We start from the raw sequence: 24409 nt of genomic DNA on the forward strand, positions 1-24409 counted from the left end.
AGTGCCGGGAGGGACTACCTCAGCCACGCTTGGCATGCTATGCCATTACCTGCGCTGCCCCAGGCCCTTCCAAGCCAAGGCACCAGCCGTTTGCTGTGCCATTTTCCAGCTTCGTGGCATCTTCAGGGATGAGAAGGAAAGATCTGGATGGCAGAACTGTTGGATGGGTTCAGAGCTGGTTCAACCACTGCTCCAGGAGTTGTTGCAAAGTGACGAGGTCATTGAATCCATGGAAGCCTTGTGCCAGGGACTCTGGCCTCGGTGAACATCTAAGAGTCTGAGATAACCTAGCTGGGTGGTAGAAGGATGCCCAGGTACCAGGGGATGGTAAGAGATGAGAGGGATGGGTCAAACTGAAGCCATGTTTCATAGTTTGTCTTGCACATTAGTTTACCAAAACCATACAGGAAGCAGCTTGACCAGCAATTAAGATGGAAAAGCTCTAATCGTTTTTAGAGAAATGCCATCACTCTGCATCAATGGTGTGAGGGGTTCAAAGGGAGACTTTTCCTTTTGAACTAGACCTAATTGATCAATTAGAGCTGACCAATACCTTGTAACAATGACCTCCTACCGTGTTTCCCCGAAATAAGACCTAGCCAGGCAATCAGCTCTGATGCATCTTTTGGAGCAAAAACTAATATAAGACCCGGTCTTATTTTACTATAAGTAATGTAATATAATAAATATAATATAATACCGGGTCTTATATTAAATTTTGCTCCAAAAGACGCATTAGAGCTGATTGTCCGGCTAGGTCTTATTTTGAGGGGAACAGGATAGCAACTTGTGGTATGCTAGCATTAGTTTGGCCCTTCTAGAAGAAGTTGAAACAGTGATCCTCAAATTTTGGTGTATATCAGAGTCACGTAGAGAGTTAAAATGAACCCAGAGGCCCAGGCTCAATGACATAGGATGGGGTCTGGGCCTCTGAATTGTCACTCCCCTCCAGGTAATTCTGCTACACACCAAAGTTTGAGAATGAACTCTTAGAGGAAATGTGTGTATCCAATTACATGATTTCTGAGACTCTTTCCAAAGCATGTGCCCTCAGAAAAGAATTTTAAATGACATAGCACCTATCTCAAGGCACATTGAGGGGATTTTGTGAGAGAACATAAGGAAGGTTATAGGTGCTCAGTCAGTCTTATCGTGTCCTATTCAGTCTCCCCGTCCCCAGAGGAATAAAAGCTAGAGATAAGTGCATGTCAGGTTGGACCCAGACAACACATTCACTCTTATAAATTCAGCCACTGGGGGAGCCCCAGGCAGGTCAAAAGGACAGATGCGGAGGAAGGCCACATCCGGCAGTCTAGAGACACATTTAGGACACATGCAGATCACAGACCCTGTGGTCAGCAGAATGTGGCTACCTGGAGTTGCCCAGTTGCTTCCTCACCCTCCTCCTGGCACGCTCACGCAGCACCATGCCATCCAGACTGCCTTGCAGGCACCGGGCCAGCCTGCTGTGGCATCCTAGGTCCTGGCTCCTGAGCAGCAGCATTTGTGCAAAGGTGTAGCCACCCAGGGAGAGCGTGTGCAGCACAGTGGGCAGCTGGCCAGTGCCCCAGGCAGCAGCAGTGCCACCACCCGTGCAGCCTACCCCAGGCGCAGAGCGGGTACAGGAAGTGGCTCAGCTTGTTCTCACTAGCTCTCTACGCTAGCACAGCAACGTCACAAGCCAGGTAGAGTGTCATGTACTTGGTGTGCAGGAGCAGGAGCAGCTGCTGGCCAGGGTTGCCTGGGCTTGTAGTACAGGTGGCTGGAGTGAGAGAGTCATGGCGGGTGCATCCTGGAGGGCAGATGGAGGAGGAGAGGTGGGTGACCCCTGACTCTGGCCTCACCTTTACCCCCCATATCCACAGGCCAAGATGGGGCTCTCAGATGGCATGATCAAGGAGTAGCTCAGGCGGGGGTCAGACTACCCTCTGAGGGCTCTTGCAGCTTCTGTGGTTCTATCAGGAAGTGGGCAGTGAGCCCGCTGTATGCACCTCAGCTGCCCTCAGTCCCTTCCTCCACCCCCTCTCCTCACATCCAGGAGTAGGGTCTGGAGAGGAAGGGGGAACCAGTAAGGGAGGGGAGGAGGGTACAGGCAGGTTCTCCCTGCACCCTTACCCTGATTTTTTTGTCCCTTCAGGAGCCCTCCTGCCTCATAAGGGCCAGACCCCAACCCCAGCTTCTCTGGGTCCATTTCTGCTGTACACATAGACCACCCCCTTACTAGGGGATTGGGAGGGAGCGTTCTATTCCCCTTAGCCCACCCCACTCCCAGCTCCCTTCTGCCTTCAGTGGAGGAGAGTTTGGAGGCAGCACACCTGGTCAGAGGGTAGTGCCAGGCTCAAAGCATGCCGTCCCCTGCGACCTCTTCTAGGCTTCAGTCCCACAAGCCCGGTCCCCACGCCTAATGTTCTCCACACGGCGCCTCACCTGCAGGGTGCAGGAGTCCCCTCCTCCTTTACATTCCTTCCAGCTCAGTTCTGAAGGGGGATGGGCAGGGTCCTTTCCAAGGCTCGGGTCTCTGGGAAAATCTAGGGACAAAAAAGAGGAAGGATCTTTCATGGTGGAGATGTTGGGAGGAGAAGGGTTGGGGCTGGTGTTCCCCTGCTCGGCGCTGCGGGACTCCCAGGTGTGGGTGCTTCGGGAGCAGTGTGATACTGAATCCAGCAGGTGGCGCCAGGACCCACCGACCTGTAGGACCCCAGGGAACCGGAACGGGGCAGTTTCCTAAGCAACAGACAGCCTTTCTGAAAGCCCTGCCCTTGACAACCATTGCCTCGTTGCCAAAGTCCATAGTAAAATATGGCTTCTGAAGGACAACAGGCGGATGGGGGTAAAATAATCTAATCTCTCAGAAAGAAGAGAGGCTGGCTGGAGGTGGGGAGTGGAGTCTAAAAGACTTGCTTTCCGCTGTCATGCATGTATTACTAAGCACCAATCCCTATGGTAGGTGTGGTTTAGCTTCAGCAACCCTATGAGACAGTAGCACGTATTCCTTTCTTATGGATGGGAAAATGAGGCTCAGAGAGACAAACTGATGTCCCAAGTCACCAGCTGGTAGGAGTTGGCCCGGGTTAGGAAGCTGGGCCTGCCTGGATGTCCTGTGTCTAGTTCACTCTCCCTCCTGGTGGGTATGAAGTGTCCAAGCCCCCAAGGGAAGCTGGCATGAGGGGGCCTTGGGGGGGGCTGTTGGGAGCCCAGAGCAGCTGCTGGGGGTCAAGAGAGACAAAGCTAAATTCTCCCCTTCCAGCCCAGCTCTCCTTACCCCTCCTGGAGAGGTACGCCTTTGCTTGGGGCATCCTGACTTCCCCTCTGTCAGAGGCCCACAGAGTTGGAGGGGAGGGGATTTAGGAATTCTGGAGGTTATGGGAACCCTCTAGAGAAACCAAGGACAGGAGAGCTCTCCGAGAAGGACACAAAGCTGGAGCCCTATTCTGGGGAGAAGTAGCAGGAAAGGATTCCATTTCGGCAGCGGTGTGAGGAGAAAGCCGGCTTCAACTGGGTCAAGGGACTGAGAATCGGAGGACTCAAGTTCAGTTCCAAGATGGAATCTACTCTTCTGCCTTGTGATCTCATCGCCCTGCTTACTCCACATCTCCACCGGGATACTGAGTCAGATCCATGTTGACCTTCACCAACACTGAACTTCTGACTCCCTGTATTAGCCTTGGTTCTGCAGAGAAGCAGAACCAACAGGAGACATATTATAAATGTGCATATGTGTATATATGTATGTGTGTGTGTGTGTGTGTGTATGAAGTGGAGACTATTATCATTCTCATTTCCAGAGGAGAAAACAGGCTCAGAGGTGCAAAATGATTTGCCCAAGATGGCCTAGCTACTCAGCCACGGAGCCAAGATTGTGACACCATGATTCACTTTCTAGCTCCAAAGTACCTGCTCCTCTCACTCCCCCAGGGGAGAGCCCAGGGTTGGAGAGGGAAAGAGAGGAGAGGAAGGGAGTGCTTCCTGCCCAGCAGGAGGGATGTAGAACAGGACTGAGTTGGCAGGGCCCTGGGTGACTTGGCACCTGACCAGCCCTAGCTGCCTTCCTGCCTCCACTTGTGTGGCCTCTATAGCCCTGGGACTGACTGGGCTCCCTCCCCTGGCACTGATCTTATTTGCCACACCCGCTGGCTAGACCTAGACCTGATTCCTTTCTGGCCCAGTGAGGCATGTAACCCAGGGCTGACAGGCGTCTGGATGCCAGGGCAGCTGTGCCTGGCCAAGGGTGAGGTCATGGGCTGAGCACTCGGCGGCCTCTCCTCCCTCATCACAGGCTCACCCCTTGCCCTGCCTGGCTGCAAACATTTCCCTCCCGCCTCCTCCTGTTCCACAGCTTCACCCCAGCAGCCTCTGGCCTCCACTGGCAAGTGTATCGGTTTCCTGTTGCTGCTATAACATATTACCATAAATGTAGAAGCTTAAAAAAACACAAATTTATCGTCTTACAGTTGTGGAGGTGGGAAGGCTAAAATAGGTCCTCCAGGCTGTGTTCTTACTTCTGGAAGCTCTAGAGGAGAATCCTTTATTTCACCTTTTCCAGCTTCTAGAAGCCACCCAAATTCTTTGGCCCTTGGCCCCTTCTTCTGTCTTCCAAGCCAGCAGGGCCACATCTTCCAATCTCTGTCTTTCTGACCTCTGCTTCCATTTTCACATCGGCTCAGAGTCTGTCCCTCCTGCCTCCCTCTTAAAAGGACTCTTGTGATTCCATGGGGCCCGCCCAGATAATCCACAATAATCTCCCCACCTCAAAACCCTTCACTAGTCACATCTGCAAACGCTTTTGCTGTGTGAGGTAACATATTCCCAGGTTCTGGAGATTAGGCCCTCGGCTTTTCTGGAGGGCCGTTATTCCACTTTCCACAGCGGGCGAAGATGCTCACCTCCTCCACCGCTAGAGGGCGTATTTGTGGCATGAGCCTTACTGGGCTCCTTGCTAACCACCGTCGCCATAGTCTCTCAGCATCCCTGGGAGGTGGGCGTGGATCCCCACTGTGCAGATGAAGAGCCTGGCCGACTCCAGAGCCTGTGGGCTTGCCATGATTCCAAGGCTGCCTCCCCAGACTCTAAGTGAGCCCCTCCCCACGGGGGACTCCACAGGATCACCTCAGCTTTGGCTTCGAGTCCCTCGGGTTTGCCTCTTGGTCTGACCAGCAAGCTCCTCAAGCAGGGGTTGTGCCTCAGCCCCGGGGCCCTGGCATGGGGCACGGAGGAGTAGGTACTTGAGCAGTGTCAGGATAGGAGAGAGAAGACTTTGTGGTCTGGGGTTCATGGATGGGCTTTAGAGGTTCTATCAGCCTCGGCCACATGTGCAAGATTGTGTGTCCATTTTTATGGGCAGAGGGAGCAGAACTTCCACCAGGCTCTCAGAAGGGCTTCCACCTCCAAGGATCCAGAAACCCTACTCTAGGGTCTTCCCCCACCCCTTTTCCTGGGCTCCCTTCTCTGAACCAGCCTGTTCACTCAGCACTGGGTTCAAGGCCAGGGGAGGCTGTGAGGAGAGGCTGTGATGAGGGGCTGGTCCATGGAGCACACTGAGCAGCACGGCTGTCGTGCGGGGCAGCCTGCGGGTTCTCTGGTCCCGCTCCCCACATAAGAACGCAGGATATGGTGAGGCCAAAAAAGAACACCCACGGAGCTATAGGTAGGGGAGTCATACCACTATGGTCTCACTGGAGGTTGGGTTCACTGGACGTGTGACCTGCTGTCCGTTTTTCTGCCAACCAACCGATGACTCTCCTCCACTCTCCTCGACCCTGCTCCTCGGCTCTCCTCCGTAGCCGTAGCAGTTATATTAGCGGCCAATTGTCTAACTGGCCACAGCTGACGGGCAATCAGCCACAGCTGACGGCCATCTACTACCCGAGCCAGCACCTTTCCACGTGAGGCCGAGAGCCTGTAAACTACTTTCTGGGGCTCTGTCCCCACCACGGCTCTAGAGAATCCACCATCGTACCCTCCTCCTCTGCATTCATTCAATAAGTGAGTATTTTTCGCGCTCTCCTAATATGTGATTCTCTACCCTCCGTCCCTTGTACTCCTCTCCCCCCCACACACACACACCGGCGGGGGGGGGGGGGGGCTTGGGCAGGAGCCACACACACACTTGCCTTTGCTTGGCGGAGTCTGGTCCCTCAGGGAAGAGCACAGCATGAAGCACTCTGTCCTCACCTCAGCGTCCCATTGTCTGCCTCTGGGTTCCCTGAGCATTCCCTGAGCTCCTGCCTGCCCTGAATCTCCCAGTGGTCCCCGCCCTCCAATCTTTTCCTGTCTTTGCTCTCCTATCAGTAGTGGCCCAGCTCTGGGAGAAAAAGGGTTGGGACATTCTTCACAGCTCTGCCCAAGACAGGATGGATTCCAGGCCTCCAGGTTCCCGAGTAGGGCTGATTCGGATAGATTATTAGGATTTCAGAATCGGGGATAGAATTATTTCACCTTGTAACACACGAAGTATGTTTTAGGCAATCTGTTCCAATAGCCTGAGGCAGTGGTATTTCCAGTTTGCCCCCTTCACCCGCGCTCTTCTTCCTGGAAAGGTTTTACAATGGGGTTCCTGCAGCCCCCCTTCTACTGGCAACCCAATCAGGGGCTCCACCTGTGGTGGGAGCAGCTCCCTGTACCCACAGCCTGCGGTCTGGATCTCAAACTTCCCACTCACTGCCCAGGAGAGAGGGCAGGAGGGGGTGGTGAGGGAGAGAGAAAGGCCCAGAGGGCATCCAGAAGGGTTCCTTTCTCCCCCCCACCAGCCCCAGGCATGGAACGTGTCCCCTCCTTCATCGTTCCCTGCCCAGCCCAGGCCCTGTGGTAAGTGAGGTCCAGCATCAACTTTGTCATTTAGTAATTCTCCGTTTACAGAACAAAGGCCTCAAGTCTCAGGCGACAGGGAAGAGGGCTGAGATGAAGAGCAGAGATTCCTGTGAGGTTCCTTCCCAGCCTCTGGCTGCAGGGAGGAGGGAGGTCTGGGGGAGCCTGACCTGTGTTGGGGCCTCTGGCTTTTCTTCTGGTGTGTGCCACCCCGACCAGGCCTCCCGTGGATGCTGCCGTGCTAGCTCTGTCACCCTCCCTCAGCCCCACAGAGCCGTCGGCTGCTGCTCTGTCCTCCAAGCTCCTGAGGGATGGGGACATTATTAGGGAGGGTGGAGGGTCACAGGCAGAAGCTGCCCAGGGCAGTGAGTCTCCACTCCCCTGCTGTGGAAACAGCTGAGTTCCCCAGGCACTTGAGGCTGTCAAAAGCCAAAGCCCAGCTGGGGGTTGCTTCTACTACTGTTTGTGTGGGAGGAGGGGCTCGGAGCAGGGGCCCCACTGCAGCCGCTGACCTATTGCCCCGCGCCTGGGTGGTTCAGGGGTGGGAAGGGCAGAGTAGGGCACCTCTGTTCTAAGCAGAGAGCGTGCTTTTTCACAGGGATGTGAGAACCAGGACACTTTTCCCTGGGGCCTACTCTGCCCTATAAAACTTAAACAGATCAACCCTGCAGATGGCATGACAGCTCCTACCAGCCACAACCTCATTACCTTTACCTGCTGGTGAGAGCACACCTTGCAGGAATCTCCTGTAGGAGATCCCTCGTAGGAATCTCCTGTCCTAGCTGCTTTTTTAAAAAATTAAAGTTAATTGGGGTGACAATTGTTAGTAAAGTTACATAGATTTCAGGTGTACAATTCTGTAAGACATCATCTATATATCACATTATGTGTTCACCACCCAGAGTCAGTTCTCCTTCCATCACCATATATTTGCTGTCCTAGCTACTTTAATCTCTTCCTTACCAGGAGTAGTAGTCCCTACCCTGCTCCTGGTACCCCTACCCCCCATCTCGTCTGTTCACTGCCCCCGAACTTCTCCACCTCCTCCATTCCTCCCAGCGGCTTTGTCACTCCTGGAACCATAACGCCATAGTAATATAGTAGCAACCACATCCACAGAATTTAATGTGCCATTTCTATGTGCTCGATGCACTTCAATATACTAATTCATTTAGTGTTCCCAGTAACTCTGTGAAGGAGGGACTATTATTATTCTCCCTTTGCAAATGAAGAATCTGATACACTGGAAAACGGTGAAGTCTAAGGGCTGCAGAAACAAGGAGCTAGAGACCAACGAAATAGACATTTGAGAACAGCTGTCCTTGTCAAAAGATTAAAGCATTGTTGTTTTTTAAATTACAAAGTAAAGTGTGCAGCAGACCGCCCTGACCCTTGCCCTATGCACCCCTAATCCCCAAGAACTAAAGACACAAAGAGATGAAACAGCGACTCACTGGAGGGAACCTCTCAGCCTGCCCTGCTCCCCCACCCTAGGAGCCAGTGGCAGGAGGGAAGCAGCGTGGGGACCAGAGCCAGATAGGGCTCCTGGGTCCCCATCTCTAGTCCGCAAGGCTCCTTCCCCTCGCCAATCTACTTCTAATTCACCCCCATTTTTCTTCACATGGAGAGAGCAGGGAGTCACCTGCAGGCACTGGAATTCTGGGTGCTGGAAAGGAGTTCTGACCTTCTGGAGCGGGCAGCCCCAAAGAGCTGGGCTGAGGAGCCTCCTCCCAGACCTGTCTCTTCTTGCTGATTCCTGCTGTGGTCCTTCATCCTGTCATCCCCCTCCCTCTGCTTCTCAGGACCAAACCAAACTCCACTCTCAAGTGGTTGGTGCATGAGTTCCATGCTGTCCCTGGTCCACTGTCCCCTCCTAGGAGTGTCCCTGGAACGTGGCACCCTCTGTCCTGGGAGAAAGGGCAGAACACCTCAGAGCCTGGATGGAGAGGGAGTAAGAGAGAACAGCTGATCTAGGGAAGGCTAGACAAAGAAGTGGCTGCAGGGAAGATGTTAGCCAGGCCACTGAGGAGGTGAGAGGCATCTTAGCATGGGATCCAGGAAGCTCACAGGCTTCTTGAGTGATGGAGGAGTTTAAGATGCTGAGACACCCCCCTGGGTGATGTATGTTATACTGACTGAAGAATTCTTTTTTTTTTTTCTGACTAAATAGTGATCTATAGAAAAGCACAAACTGGGAGAAAATATTTGCAAAAGACATATCTGATAAAGGATGTGTCATCCAAAACATACAAAGAACTTTTAAAACTCAGCAATAAGAAAATGAACAGCTCAGTTTAAAAATGGGCAAAAGATCTGAATGACAGCTCGTCCAAGATCAACAGATGGTAAATAAGCCTGTAAAAAGATGCTCAACATCATGTTATTAGGGAATTGCAAATTAAAACAACAACGAAACACCAATACACACCTATGCAAATAGCGAAAATCCCAAACACTGACAACACCAAATGCTGATAAGAATGTGGGGCAACAGGAACTCTCATTCATTGCTGATAGAAAGGCCAAATAGTGCAGTCACTTTGGAAGACAGTTAGGCAGTGTCTTACAAAACTAGACACACTTTATATGATCCAGCAATTGGTATTTACCCAAATGAGTTGAAAACTTATGTGCACACAAAAACCTGTGCACAGATGTTTACAGCAGCTTTATTCATAATTGCCCAAACTTGGGAAGCAACCAAGATGTCATGTCCTTCAACAGGTGACCAGATAAACTGTGGTTCCGCCAGACAATGGAATATTATTTAGCACTGAAAAGAAATGAGCTATCAGGCTGTGAAAAGATATGGAGGAACCTTAGACACAGATTGTTACGTGAAAGAAACCAATTGGGAAAGGCTACATATTGTGTTGATTCCAACCAAATGACATTCTGTAAAAGGCAGACTATGGAGACAGTAGAAGAATCAGTAGTTGCCAGGGTTTGGGGAGAGGAAACAGTAATCCAGGGGAGATGGTGATGGTGATGGAGAGGGGTGAGGGCATTGATGTGAGAAGTCTTTTGGGGAGAAAGCTGCCTGAATTTGCTGATGAATTAGGTGTAAGAGTGAAAGCAAGAGAGAATCAGGCAGAACATCTAGAGTTTTGGTTAGCTGAGTAGAGAAAGGTAGTACTAGTAAATAAACTAGGAAAGAATGGGGAGGCTGAAGGAAAAGTTATTTTGGTGACTTTTTTGTGGGAAATGGTTAGGAAAAGAGTACTATTTAGCTTATGACAAGTTTGAAGCATCTCTTAGCTAAGTAGAGCTATCAGGTTGGTGGTTGGACACTGATTCTTAAGCTTAGAGGTCAGAGTTGGTATTTAAAGCCATGTTACCAGATGGCTTCCTGAAAGAGGTGAAGGAAAATGGACAAAAAAAAAAAAAAAAAGGAAGCCAAAGAGAAAGATACCTGGGTTCAACTGAAATGCCAGCCGGCCCCACCTAGAGAAGCGCACTTTGTGAGAACCAATGGAAAGGAGCCTGAGCTGCTGGAACACATTCCCTATGAATTCATGGCATGATAAGTGTGAACAAAATAAAAGACCTCTGTACTGTTAAAAAAAACAAACAAACAAAAAAACATATATATATATATATGTACACACACACATATACACACATATATATATTATATATAATTCCTGGGACTAACCCTACTTGGTCATGAAGGATTGCTATTGCTATTTTAATGTACGGGGGTTTGTTTATTTCTGTCTTTCCATTTAGATGTTTTTAAGTGAACATGATTAGCAGGAAATGAGCCTTTCTATGAGGAGGATTCAAGGAAAATGTCTCTAGCGTGGGATGACTTTTATTAAGTATATGATAGAAAACCAGAGGCTGGATCCCGTATGCAGCCTCCAGGCAGCTCCTAAAGGACCAGACCCTATGGTGACCCCTGAGGGTGCATGGGGGATGCCCTGTGCAATGCTTTGTTTAGGGACCCAGAATAAATCCCAGACCTCATTATTGACATTCCTTGCAGAGGGGCTCAGTTGGTGGTCTGATTTCATCTTACGCCAATTGCGGGAATTCTGTGACACGAAAGTGAGTCCCGGATGCTTTTCTAAATGGTAATTCAATGCCCATATTGGCTCCAAAATCATTCATTCGCTGTTATTCATTTATGTAATATTATTCACTGAACATGTACCATAGGCAAAGTGCTGTTAGCTCTCTATAACTGAGATGGAACCTGCCCTGGGTAACTGTGTAACACCCCCTCCCCAGTGTTGCAGAGCAGCAAGGGAAGGGTGGCTGGAAAGTGGGGTGGGGGGTGGGGGGGATCAGGGTCACATCCAAGACGGGAACAGTGACAATAATTTTTCTCTCTCTGTAGCTTGTGGTGAGGAACAAGTGAGGAGACTCCTAAAGCACCCAGCATGGTGCTTGGCACACAGTAGGATGTCTGGATTTTGAGGGACAGCTTTATGTGGTACAGGGAGTCTCCTGTGTGTTATGTTCCTCTGCTGCTTTTAGATACTAGCAATTTGGAGGGACATGTGAAGGGATCTAGAGACTCAAGACAACAGAAATGAACCAATACTACTTAAATCAGTCACTGCGACAGTATAACCGGGCCGTGCAGTATTCACCCTGCTCTTTAGTCGCCGTGGCAGCCTTGCCTGGGCTCTTATTCCTGAGGCGGCATGCTCTTTATTCCACCACACTGTTCTGCTCCCACCCCTCCTTATTGGAAGCAAGTTGTAACCCACCTCTCACAAGTAGCTTAGCTCACCATTCTTTCTGGAAGACATTTTGGAAACTCTTAAGTATTTTTGAGAGATCAGTTTTAGCAAAAAGAAATGTGACACACACGAATTGACATTCGACAGTGCACCTGTGCTTTGTGGGAGGCACCCCTGGGGAACAGCACAACTATGGAAAGCCCTAGGTGGTGGATTGGGCCGCGGAGACTGGGCTCAAGTCTCTGCCAAGCTGTGTAATCTTGGACAAGTGTGTTACTTTATTGAGCCTTAATGTACCTGTCTGTGAAATGGGGACACCCATAAGGTTGTGGTGAGGACTCTCATGAGATAAGAGACGTAGAGGTGCCTATTACACTTCTACTCATGGCATAATAAACGTGGTGGCTCATCTTGCCTAGGGTGCATTCCTGGGGCCGGTTGCCGTGTGCGTGTGTGTGTGTGTGTGTGTGTGTGTACACTAGTGTGCGCGTGCGCAGTGATCTGGCCCACGGGTGTGTTTCCCGGGGAAGGCGTGTGTGTGGATGGATGGGTGTGATGTGCCGCCCTGAGAGTGTGTGGCTGCCTGCGCCAGGCTAAGAACAAGGTGCCCGCGCTCGCCGCGGCTGAACGGCAGCGCTGGGTGAATGAGCGCGCGTGAGGGCGACGGGCACAGACGTGGCGCCCGCCTCCTGGCTGGGGTCCCGGGGGGTCCGTGGACCGTGGTGGGTGGGAGGAAGAGGGGAGAGGGAGGGAGGGAGGGAGGGAGGGGCAAGAGCGAGAGAGGGAGGGTGGGAGGGCGGTCCGAGCGCGGCGGCCGCGGAGCCCCGGAGCGGGCGGCTCTGCCGGGGAGCGAGGCTCAGAGCCAGGAGGCGGCGCCGCGGGGAGGGAGCGCGGAGCGGGGCCGGGCCGTGGGTCTGGGGACAACGCTGCGGGCCGCGGGCTGGACCAGAGCCGGGCAGCGCGTTGGCAAAGCCGCGGTCGCCGGGACGAAAGGAGGCGCGTCGGGGGCAACCGAGTGAACCAGCGAGACTCCGCAGAGCGTTGCCCATCTGGGCGCCTGGGCCGCCGCGACCGCCCCTTCTCGGGGGACTTGGCAGAGAAGACCCGCCTCCCGGAGGGAGCTAGAGGAGCAGGTCGGCTTGTCCAGGCACGGAGAGTGCGTGTGCTTGTGTGTGCGCGCGTGCAGTGGGTGGGTGTGTAGGGGTATGTGTGTGTCCTGGTGGGGGGGGGTGACGGTGTGTGATGAGTGTCTGTAAGGAGTGTGTGAATGTGCGTAGGAGTGTGTGTGCTTCTCTGTGTGACTGTACACACTGTGTGTCTGTGAGATAGGAGAGAAGGGGGGAGAGAGAGAGACAGACGGAGGGAGAGAGAGAGAGAGAGAGAGAGAGAGAGAGAGAGAGAGAGAGATGCTGGGAGCTCAGAGATTTGGTCTGAACCCATGTAAAGAGGGAGGGGAGGTCAGCAGGACCCAATGTGTGTGCGTGCACTTGTGTTCAGGGCTATGTAAGGGGAGTGTGTGAATGTGTCATGGGTGCTAGGTGCGGTTGTGTGTGATGTAAGGGTGCCAGGTGCACGTGTGTCCCTAGCTCACCCTCCCCTTTCTCCACCAGATGTATATGTGCAGGGGATCTGGGGAGGGTAGGAGTCTCCCGCAGCAGCGCCTTGCCCAGCCAGCAAGCCTGCCTGGCCATCTTCCTCAGGAAGCCAGAGATGGCCAAGCTGCCCCTCCCCCCAATACTCCTAGGGTTAAGGGGAAGGGAGCCGGCCAAGCCCCAGGAAAGAGGGGAAAGGCTGAAGGGACACAGCTTCTGCCAGACCAGGAAGCCAGTCGGCCTTCTCCATCTCTGCCAGATCACTCAGCCCGGTGCTCTGCCCCTCCCAGGGCCCGGGGCTCCTGGGTCTGAGTGAGTAGAGGGCCAACAGCTTAGGCTGGGGCTGGAGGTGGGGGTGGGAATAGGCTGAGACTCCTCTGTGAGGGTTTGCTTGTTCACAGTTGTGTTACCAGAAGGGTGCTGGGCACATAGTAGCCTCAATAAATATTTGTGGATGGAAGGGAGGATGGAGACAAGAGAGGGAGGAAAGGGATCTAAGTCTGGGACTCAAGTCCCCGCCCTCTGCTATCAGTCAAGGATAAGAGCAGCTGGCTGTAGTCAGACCCCAGTCCCCAGATTGAGCAGGCGGGGGAGGCAGGGGTGTAGGAAGGGTGCAAGAGAAGGGAAACTGGAGGGGAGAGATTTGTGCTGGGGCCTGAATAGAGGAAGGAGCTGGCAATTCTCCTTGGGCAGAACCCTTTGCATCCTGCCCCTGCCACCTGCTTCTCTGTGATCAGAAGCCTCTCTCTGGGGCATTCCATCCCAGGCAGCCAGGGCTCATAGTACCTCTCCTCTCTCCAGGACCTTCGTACTCAAAAGGTGCAGAAGAACTGAGCCCACTGCCCGCTGAGGCCACCTAAGGCCAGGTGGGGCCATGGCAGGGCATGGCTGTCTGGGGCTGGGGCTGCTCTCTTGGGTCCTGCTTGCTGTTCCTGTGGGCCCCCAGCCTGCTTCCTCCGTCCCACGTGCCCCTCTCACCACTTTGACTCCACCACCTCAGAGTGAGGCCTCCATGCTGTCTCTCAACCTGGGACTTAATTTCAAATTCCACCTTCGGGGACCTGCTGCTGCCTGGGGGAGCCCTGTCACAGAGACCCAGCCACTGTCCATTGGGCCGAGCCGGGAGCTAGAGGGAGAAGTGGCCAGTGGACTGAAGACTGACCCCCTTTGGGAACTGTTGGCGGGCTCCCTTGGGAATTCTCCCCCAGAGTGGGGCTCTGCTGAAGGCAGTTCAATGCTCTGGGCCTCCCCCCAGCCTCTAGAATCCACACCTCCCTCCTCTGGGCCCACCGAGCAGCCCACGGCTCCCTATCAGCCCAGGATAGGAACTGGGACCTGGGACACTGCTCTGCTGGCTACAGCAGCTCCATCCACTGCTCCCAGGCCCCACCAGAGTGAGCTGGCACTGAAGTTTGACATGGCGTTGAGAGCAGGTGCAGCGCCCACGCTTGGGCATCGAATGCTGCCTCTGCTGCCCAGCCTGCGGGCCAGCCTGGCAGAGATTGCTGGGCGCCTGGGACCCTTTGGTGAGTACCCACCCCATTCTGAGGAGAGCCCCTGCTGGGCAGCCTTGCAGGTAGGAGGAAGCTGAAGCCTAGGCTCCCCTTTTGCAGGGTTCTTTGGCACGACTCTGCCCCCACTCCGGAACTTCTCGGGCCCAAGCCCCCCAGGCCTACCTACATCCCCAACGTCTGCCTCTGGAGTTTCTTCGCATTCTCCAGGTGAGTGTTTATTTCATTGCAACAAACATTGACAGAACACCTATGTATGTCAGGCCCTGTGCTAGCGGCCTAACCAGCACCTCCCTTTTTTCCTGGACTCAAGGGAGGCCATCATTGCTTCCTTCAAGATCTGGGATATGGGCCACTACTCCCAGCGGGAAATTCCCTCTTTGCCGTACTGAGTCTGGTTTGGTCCTTGGAACTTAGCTCCTGGTGGACATGTGGTTACAATTCCCGGGACAGTGGCTCCCTTAGGTCAAGCTCTGGGGAAGGACAAGCTTTTTGCCAAAGGCCCAGAGGCCAAGACTGGCTGGTAAGATGGCAGTCGAACCTCATGTGCTCCCTTTGCAGGGTTCTTTGGCACTACTCTGTCCCCACCCCCACCCTCCCTGGAGAGAAAGCTCCCAAGCCCAGGCCCACGAGACCCAGCTGTTTCCCTAAGCTCTACCTCGATAGCAACAGCCTCACTAGGTAAGTGTCCAATTCATTGGAACTTGACAATTATTTATTGAGCACTTACTACGTGCTAGCCCCCGCTGGCATTCTGGGATTCTTTTATTTGATTGTCACCATAGTCACCATTCGCCTCACCATCACCATGGTGATACATATTCATGGACTGAGAACAAGTATTGCTGGGGTCGGGCCCCGCACAGAGTTAAGTAATGATCCTCTGGGAGTTTTGCAATCACAGGCAGAGCAGGATATAGACAAATGTATCAGAGGCAAACAGACACAGGATCTTCATGATTTCCACAGCCGCGGCACCAACCCCACCCTCCACTCCAGTCAGCCTGGCTTGGCTCCCCACCCCCACCCCAACCCTGGGGCTCTTGCCTTTGCTGTGTGATCTGACATGACATGCTGTCAGATGTGGGCAGAGCTGGGCCCCTCAGTGGGAAAACATTGAAGCCCTTAAGCTGACAGATGCCATCCTTGTTCGAGGGAGCCTTTCAGAAGACGCACACAGACGAGCTGGTGGTACAGAGGAAAGACCAGGGGCTCTGGAAGCTTGGGACTTGGCTTTGAATTCTAGTTCACTTACTAACTGGCTGGGTGACCTCGGGGCAGGTTATTTAGCCTCTCCGAGACTACATCTTCTCATATATCTAGGGTTTAACAATATTACCTATTTTGTTATTATGAAGCTTCCAGATAATGTAAGGTCCTGGCACGCGGCTAGGCACAAAGCAGAAGCTCATTAAATCGTAGCTGTTAACCTTTCTTCTCCCACCATTGCATCCCAAATACACCTCCAGACCCTCCCTCTCAGACTCTGCAACTCTGGTCCCAAGATGGGATGGGACAGCACATAACCCACAGGACAGAAGGCCCTCTGCTCGGGGAGAGGTTCTGGTAAATGAGGCCATGGAAAGGAATTCCAGGCCCCAGCTTGGCTCTGCAAAGGGTTTGCCGTAGCTGTGAATCCTCTCAGCCATTCCACTCAGCAGTGAAAACCACTGATCCCCCAGCCTCTTCCCGTTCCAGACTCAGCGTAGCACCTGACTCGCTCACTCCTGCATGGTCACTGCACTCCTGGGCATGTGGGGAAGGAAGCTGCCAGCCCCTTCTCATCCAGCCCAGTGTGCAGCAGTGGCAGGATGTTCTGTGGGGTTAGGAGTGGGCTCTGTAGCCTCAGGGGAAGGATGATGGCTGGCAGTGTGTGGGCCTTGGTGACAGTGCCGGCCAGGCAGCTTTAAGGACAGTATCAGAGGCAGCGCAGCTCGCCAGCACCGCCCTCCTTCCCCCTCCTCACGGATGGCTGCAGGAACCCAGCCTCTTCCTGGCTATTCCTCTTGGATAAAGCCAGGAGAACTACAGGCCTTGGGAGAGAAGGCCAAGGAGCCTTGCTCGAGCCAGCAGCATGTGTGGGGAGTAGTGTCAAGTAGTTAGGGGACAAAGGGAATCTCTCTGTGTCTCCTTTAGGAATTTTCTAACCTAGATGTGGTTAGCCTTTGACCCTAGGGCTTCTCTTCTCTTGCATTAGGTCCCTTCATTTTGGACAGAGCTTGCATTCAGCCAGTACACACGGAAACAGTGGTACAGGTCGTTAACACATTGAAAGACTTTCATACCAGTGCTAAGTACCCACTGCCCTTAGCCCCTGAGCATTCCCTGACCACCCTGGCTGGCACCTGTGCCATTTCCAGTTGATAAATATTTTAACTGTCACTCTTATAAAAAGTATCAATCCTCCATAATCCTGGAGGTGGGGGCGGGGAGAGGGCTGGGGACTTGCCACTGAACAGGCTGCAGCTTCCGGCATCCAGCGTGGAACCGTGATCCCCCAACCCTTTGATCTGGGCAGCTGGTGGATAATCAGGCCTGACTTTTCCGTAAATCCAGCTGGCTCCTTCCCCGACTCCTCCCAGGCCAGCTCCAACCTCACCAGTTACTCACATTGACACCCCATCTCCTTCCTTGCCCCCGAGGTCAGGAGGGGCCACAGGGCCAGAGTGGGATCGTCTTGTAAGGTACCCTTCCTGCTCACAAGAGGGATCCTAGGAAGTCACTGTCTTCTGGGCTCTTCTGGGGGAAACTGAGCGCTCCTTCTGGGGGAGCCTCGAATGGGGAGATGGGTTGAGGTCAAGTGGACCCTTCAAAGGCAGAAGCTGGGTCTTCTTTGCCTGCGTCCACCCACACGTGGCTCAGAGCTGGGCACACTGGGTATACCTGCCCCCTGGAAGCAGTGCTCCTCGTTCAGCACTCCCTGCTCTGACATCTCAGCTGTGTCTGTACTTTGCCGATTTTCTGGGTTTTATTCCTTTTCTGGCTTCTTAGGAATGTTGAGATGTGTTCTAGTGTCCGTAGTGCTTTGGGACAGAGGTGAGAGATGAGGCTTCTTGCAGCCTGTGGTGATAAGTGGAGCAGACCTGAGAGCTGCACCTGTCTAGGCCGTGAGCACGGAGGAGGCGTGTGGGGTGTCAGGCTGGGGGGCTCCTGGGCACAGTCTCCCTGCCTCTCTGCAGAGCCCACCACAGCCAAGGAAAGTCCAAGGAAAGACCAAGGAAAGGCCAAGCAAACTCATCCACTTTGTAGTAGAAGTGGGTGGGGCAAGAGCCTCTGAGGGGGACCAAGGAGTGAGGGGGAGCGGGAGAGAGGGAGTGTGTGTATTGGACGTTGCTAATGTCAGACTGATGCCTGCCCCTGATCAGCAAGCTGTCTGTTCCCAGATGAATGGTTCCTCCTTTAACTCATGGTTGTGCCTTCATTAGGTGTTCAGGGATGGTCAATCCATCCAAATGGTGTTCTTCAAGCAGGGTTCACATAGTGAGATGCGTTGATGTTCACACGTTTGACTAACTGTTGATTTTGGAAAGCAATTTAGGATGTGCTAAGAAACAGCAGTCTTTTGTTAGTTAAATAAAGGTTAGTGTGAGGCCAGAAATGGTCACACTTACACAAAACACAAGCTGATGATGGGTGATAAACATTAGCCGGTAGTGACGACACCGATGGCGATCATATATTGAATGCTCATTGTGCACCAGGCACTCCAAACATCTTCGCACACATTGTCTAGTTTTTGTCATAACAGCTTATGTGGTAGGTCCTTTTCTCCATTTCAAATTTGAGGAATACAGTGAAATGGGAACCAGGGCTCATGCTGCCATTTGCCGTAGGCAGTGAGCTGTGGATGTTTAATTTTGTGGCTGCTCCCTCTCTGTCCTCTCCAGTTGTCTGATTCTATCTTACCCTCCTCTCTCTCCAGAGCTGCTTTCTGCCCTCCTCACGCCTCGTCCTTGTTCTCAGGACTGCTCTGTTTTGCATGTCCTCAGTGTAAGCTGGCACTGCCTGGGGTGGGGCTCCCGGGGTCTTCTTGTATTGCCCAGCGAAGGGGTCTTCCTGTATTGTCCAGTTGAGGCATGGCTGGGGCATGGCCAGGCAGTTGGGGCAAGAGTCTGGTGGTCAGGAGACGCTGCCTGCCTCATTCTACATCTGCCTCCTGTTCACCTCCTCCTCCCCACCAGGTGGTCCCTGTTCTTCACCACCATCTTTCTCCCTACATCCTTGCCTGCAGCTGCAGTTCTGCTGAGCCTGCTAGGTGGAGTAGGGAGAGGTTCAGCTTCCAGCACCTTCTCTCTGCTTGGTCATGGGAGAATCCTTGGGTCTAAGTCTTTCTAACTCTTCTCTTGCTCTGGGAGAGTAGAATTAGGGCTCTTACTCCTCACCCTCTCTTACTTGACTTCCCTTTCCCCCAGGATGCAGAGAAGATGTTGGAACACAGGATGGGGCTGGGGGCCTGAGCTAGTGAACCCCAGAGCAGCCCCTGAGTGGCTCACTCAGTAAGATGGCATTTTATATCACTATGATCTCCCCAGTTGTTCCCTCCTAGAAGTTCAATGGCAGCCTTGACACATACCTAAATGTCCATCTAAATGTCACCTTCTATAAAATGGAGCTAGAAGCAAAGGGGCATCCATACTAAGAGCCTTAGACCAATGGCTTTGTGACTGAGTCAGGGTGGGGATCACAGCCATGGGTAGAGGGGTGTAGCAGGCAGGAAGGCCAGTGAATAGGAAAAGTTATGTTCTCCTCAGGGGGCTGGGGACAGGCGTGTCTCACCTCTCTCCTTGGTGCATATGTGTATGCACGTGTGTGCGCCTAGGGCCTTTCCTGAAGAGGAAAGGGAGACCAGGGAGAAGGGGGAAGCCATTGAAAAAGGGCAAGGGAAGCTTCTCCTAGCACTGAGGTGTGAGTTGGAAGTCAGGGGTGCAGAACAAGAGAAAAGCAAACGAGTATTATGAAGAGGCTCTAAAATCCTACAGAGGGGCTCAGCCGGGTGCTCAGATCTGGATTCTAGTGGCAGCTCTGCCAATTTGTGATCTTGGACAAGTCACTTTGCCTCTCCATGGACCCTCATTACCTTCATCTGGCAGATAAGAGATTCATTTACTCAAAGAATGTCTGCTCAGTGCCAACTCTGTGCCAGGCACCATTCCAGGCAAGGGGATTCAGACGTGAACAAAGCAAACAAAAATCCTTGTTTTTATGAAGCTTTCTTTCTGGTGGGAGGATTGAACGAGAGGGGGCATTTACGGCCCCTTCCAGTTGTAAAATCCTGGGACTTAAGAAAAACCCTTGAAATGGGAAACCAGGGCTCATGCTTTGCAGTAGAATCACAACGTGATGAAGGGAAATGAACAAAGCAGGGAGCTGGGGGTGGGATGGGATGGGAGAAGGGATGAGAGCTGAAACTGACTGCATGAGGAGTTTGAAAGGGGAGGGGAAAGTGAGGCGCCAAGAGGTCCGGGAAGGGGAGTCACATATTTAAGACAAGTGCGTCCTGGATGCTATGAGGACTCTGACTGGCATATATGCTACCGACTGTGGGGACAGGAGTGGCAGGGGAGGGCTGCACGAATGCCTCAGCAAACGTTCTTTACCCACAGACCCCACTATCCCCACCTCTGGCCCAGATGACCCCTCACCTGCCAGCCTTGGGATCCCTTCCACGCGGCCAGAATGTGGGCCAGGATCTTGCAGCCTGGGAGAATTGCCTGAACGAGACCGACAGCCTCCTGCAGCCCCTTTGCCCCTCTTCTTCCTGACCCTGGAGGCCGACTGGGCAGAGGCCAGGGCTCGCTGGGGGCTGGCCTGGGAGGCCCATGTGTACGGGGTAGGCGCGCTCTTCGGCCTGGTGGCCCTGCTGGCGCTGCTGGCTCTGGCCCTCTTGCCCTGGCGCTGCCCGCCCGGCGCCCCCTGCCTGGCGCTGCTGGACCTGCTTCTGCTCTCCGCCGGGACCACGCGGGCCTTCCCGCTCTTCTACGACGCCTATGGGCATCGGGACCGGCTGCCCGACCTCGCTTGGCTGCTGTTGCAGGACCTTCCGCTGCCCTGTCTGGCCGCTGGCCTGGGCCTGGCCTGCCTGCTGTTGGCCCGGCCGCGCCCGCCTCGGTGTCCGGCCGGTCTGGCCGCGCTTCTGCTCCTGGGGCTGGGGCTGGCGGCGGCCGCCGCCCTCGGGAGCGCCGCCCACCGCCCGCTGCGGCCCTTGCGACTCGCCTCCCGCGGGCTGCACGCCTTCCTCGCCGCCCTCCTCTCCGGGCTCCTGCTGGCGCTCTCCTGCTGGGGTGGTCGGCGGCGGCGCGCCGGGGCGCCCCTGGGCGGGTCAGGCTTCAAGGGCGCAACCCCTCTCCCGCAGGCGCGCAGCCCCTTCGCCCCGCGGGAGTCCTGGCGGCGCGCGGCGCGTACGGCTCCGGTGGCGGGCACCTTCGGGCTGCTGAGCGGAGCTCTGCAGGGCTACGAGGTGCTGCATGCCCTGGGCTATGGCGGCCAGCCTGGTCTGGAGGGGCCCTGGCCCTGGTGGGCCTTCCAGCTGGGCTTGCGCCTAGGTGAGGTGGGCGTCGCGCTCCCGTTGGCGCTGCTGGGCCTCTACCCCGCGCTCTGTAGTCCACGCGTGCCGCCGCGCTGCTGGGCCAAGCTCTTCCGCTTGTCCCCTGGCCACGCGGCTCCGCTGCTGCCCGGACGCTGGGTCACTGTACCACGGGACAAGGAACCCCTGGGGAGCGTCATCGCGCGTGGCGATGCGGAGCTGCTGCAGCTGTGCGCCCTGGCGGGGCCCGGCCCGGATCTCCTATTCCAGGGAGGCGCCTGCCGGGGCTTTGAGGGGGCGGCGGCCAACCCCGCCCCCTCCCCGGCCTCCTCCCCCTGCAGCGATTACACGGTGGATTTCCGCCCGCCTTCCCCAATCAACCTGCGGCGCAGCATCGAGGAGGCCCTTTGCAGCGAGTCCCTGCTCGCGCCTGGCCTCTTCCAGGGCCCTGGCTTCGGGGAAGCCCTACCTGGGCTCGGCCTTTATAGTACCGCCACACTGGGGGCAAAGACCAGGGCCGTGCCCCGTGGGAGGTCTGAAGAGGCCCCTGGCTCCCCCGTGCTACCTGAGCTCCCCTCTCCCGGGGCCTGGCCGGCGGGCAGTAGCGCCTCATCCGGCTCGCTGTGCGGACTCTCCCGGGACAGCTCGTCCATGCTGTTGTGCTCCAGCCCAGACAGGCCCCCGCGCTGTCCACTGGTCTGCGTCCTCAGTCCTCCTCGGCCCTCGGGAAGCAGCCCTAGCCTCCCCGCCTCAGGTTCCTACCAGGCCCTGTCCCCACCCTCCCACGACTCCCCAGAGCCTTCTCCTGAGCTGCTGGCCGAAGAAGCCTTGCTGCAGGAGCAATTCCTGGATGCCTGCCGACAGATAGACGAGCTGAGCATGGGCAGCGACACTATTGACCTGTGAAGAGGTGGCCCCCCCAGTGCCGAGCCCTATCCCCCTGCTGGCGCCTGCCCTGCCAGAGACCTGCACACTGTAACCCTTCCCCAATCCTGCCTGGCTCAGATACCTCTCCCTGCTACCTTCCCCATCCAGGGGCGCCTGGGTGGGTGGGTCAGCAGCCAGGCTCTGTTGATTGGAAGTTAGTGCCCCCTGCTCTGGAGCCCTGGGTGCTGATGCCCTCAGCTGCAATTCTAGGCTGGCAGGGGTCCCACTTTCCTTGGCATTCACCAGCAATAAAGCTCCAAGGTGCTCCATTCCTGCCCACCACTCCCCACTCTGGTGCTGAGGGAGACGGGCTGTCCTCAGAAGACCTCGGACCAGCCTCGTCCCCATACCCACCTCTGCCATGTCCAGGAGTCCCATCCTAGTCATCCACACGGCCCTTCCCTATAGAAGGGTCCAGGGCCCATCTAAGAGACTCTGCAGCAGTTGGGTGGGAGCTGCGCCCTATCAGAGTTAATTTATCAATAAAATATTTTCAGAGGAGAAAAGTCTGACCTTCTTGGAAAACCTTCAGTGAAACAACAGCAGCAGTGGTTCTGTCAGAACTGGGAGAGAGGCGTCATTTGGGCAGGGTAGGTCCATCTCAGACCCCAGAGACATTCACTCCTGACTGCAAGTTTTGTCCTGTGGCTGGGATGAGTGAAGGTCTTGGGAGAGGCCCCTTGAAGACCCTCTGACTCTCTGGGAAGTGGCTTTTCAGAGATGGAACATGGCCGTGAGAGGTGAGGAAGAAACTCTACAGTCGTTGGTGGAAATGTCTGCATTCCTAGGAGCTTGGCTTCAGTTCCGGATGGGCAGGGGGCTAGGGACTAGCTAGTGGTAAACCTCTTTGTGGGAATGTTGATACACATATCAACGGCTTGATCACCTTGACCTGGGAACCCAGCAATCTCCCTGCCTTGTTCCCAGAGGAATTCACAAGAGCTCCACCTACCAACATGGCCCATTCAAGGTTGGAAGCACAACCCTGCTTCCCTTGCGAATGCTCATCTCCCATAGGTGCAGCTCCTCCCTGGAGAAAGCCTGTCTTCCCCAAACCCTAGCTGTATCCCACCGATCAAAGCAGAACTCCCAGTGCAGGGATCCATGAATTCCTCCGACCACCAGCACTCTGCAATCCCTCCCTTCTCCAGAGCATTTGGCTCAGCTCTGTAGTGTGCATTTGTCATTTGGCTAGAGTGTAGTTAAGTTCAGAGTGGCACTAAAACAGGGTCATAGATTAAGTTCGAAAACAAAAATCTGGCAGTGTTTTGGCAGATGTCCTGCAGATTATCGGGAGACCTACAGGGGCACACATACCAGGCTTGAAATGGAAAAACAGGAATAGGAGTGGTTTATCTTCCAATTCTGCCCATCAGCTGGTGGGGATTTGAGAAGGGAAGCAGGGGAGCCAAGAGGGAGGCAGATGGGGGTGGGGGGTGGGGGGGTAAAGGAGGAAGGTTGGGGGGAGAAGTCAGGGGTGGAGTGATAGGGGTTGTGGGCCCTCACCCGACCAGGTCCAGTGCACTAGTGGAAGAATTAAAGCACTGCCGTTTTTGCACATGAAGATCTGTCTTGGCTGAGAAGAGTGTCCAGGATCTGGGTCCTCAGATGAGAAGAGTCAGTGATGTGTGGGAGAGAGGGAGGGTCATATGAGGGAGAAAATGAGAGGGAGGTGGGGCAGGCACAGCTGAGACATGGGACTGGAATGATTCTGACTGTGTCTCCTCCATCACCTGGCTCAGTTTGGCTCAAAGATTCTTGCTGCATCGTCACTCTGGGCTCAGGCCCAGAGAACTGCCAGCCTCCTAATTACAGGCATTTCTCACTGGTGTTGTAGTGGCTGCAGCAGCCCAGTATCGAAGCTGCTTTGTGTCATGGAAGAAGTGCTTGCTGTTCGGAGAAATTGCTCTCTTTCTTCCCCACGCACCCTTCCATCTGCATCTGCTCACACTCAACTCCTTTCTGCCATTTTCCTCACCCTAATACTTGCCAGCTGCTCTCACTCCATTCACTTGCTCTATCAAGGGCCCTTGGGATCATGCACACACCTCCCAACAAAGCACTCCAAGCCCCACGTACCCCAGTCTCTCTCTCTCTCTCTCTCTCTCTCTCTCTCTCTCTCTCACTGCTTTTCTATTTGGAAACTCTGAATGGGGCTAGTGAGAAGGGGGCAGGGGCAGGGGAATACAGCTGTTTGTTCATCAGCTCCAACACTTCTTTAATTTTCCTCAGGAAGAATTACCTTTGACTTTATAAAGAGGCTGAGACTTTGGTTAAACAACCCTCCCTTTTCGTGTCATGCCTCAGCCCTCATCCGAAGCAGATTTTCCAGAGGTAACCCTAATGCATATACCTTTCAGT

At 54.3% G+C, this 24409-nt stretch overlaps 1 protein-coding gene across 3 annotated transcripts; it reads left to right on the forward strand.

Annotated features, from left to right (window-relative positions):
- The first annotated feature begins 12298 nt into the window (after window positions 1-12298).
- PRRT4 (proline rich transmembrane protein 4) lies at window positions 12299-22543 on the forward strand. Of its 3 annotated transcripts, none has more exons than XM_019719292.2 (5): window positions 12299-13399; window positions 13889-14613; window positions 14701-14808; window positions 15160-15279; window positions 20202-22543. In XM_019719292.2, exons 2-5 carry the CDS (start codon window positions 13962-13964, stop codon window positions 22025-22027), a joined length of 2706 nt encoding a protein of 901 aa, XP_019574851.2. In that variant the 5' UTR covers window positions 12299-13399; window positions 13889-13961; the 3' UTR covers window positions 22028-22543. The 3 variants fall into 3 exon arrangements, with proteins under 3 accessions (XP_019574851.2, XP_074171739.1, XP_074171740.1); XM_074315638.1 differs by having other exon boundaries at window positions 12299-12628; XM_074315639.1 differs by lacking the exon at window positions 15160-15279 and having other exon boundaries at window positions 12299-12628.
- Window positions 22544-24409: the final 1866 nt, after the last annotated feature.

The sequence above is a fragment of the Rhinolophus sinicus genome, linkage group LG11 (assembly GCF_036562045.2).
Source record: "Rhinolophus sinicus isolate RSC01 linkage group LG11, ASM3656204v1, whole genome shotgun sequence".
Lineage (NCBI taxonomy): Eukaryota > Metazoa > Chordata > Mammalia > Chiroptera > Rhinolophidae > Rhinolophus > Rhinolophus sinicus.

Coding starts and splice junctions, on each gene's coding strand:
- PRRT4 (XM_019719292.2), top strand. CDS start 13,962: ATGGCAGGGCATGGCTGTCTGGGGCTGGGGCTGCTCTCTTGGGTCCTG. Junction 14,809..15,159: donor AGTTTCTTCGCATTCTCCAG/GTGAGTGTTTAT, acceptor CTCCCTTTGCAG/GGTTCTTTGGCACTACTCTG. Junction 15,280..20,201: donor GATAGCAACAGCCTCACTAG/GTAAGTGTCCAA, acceptor CTTTACCCACAG/ACCCCACTATCCCCACCTCT.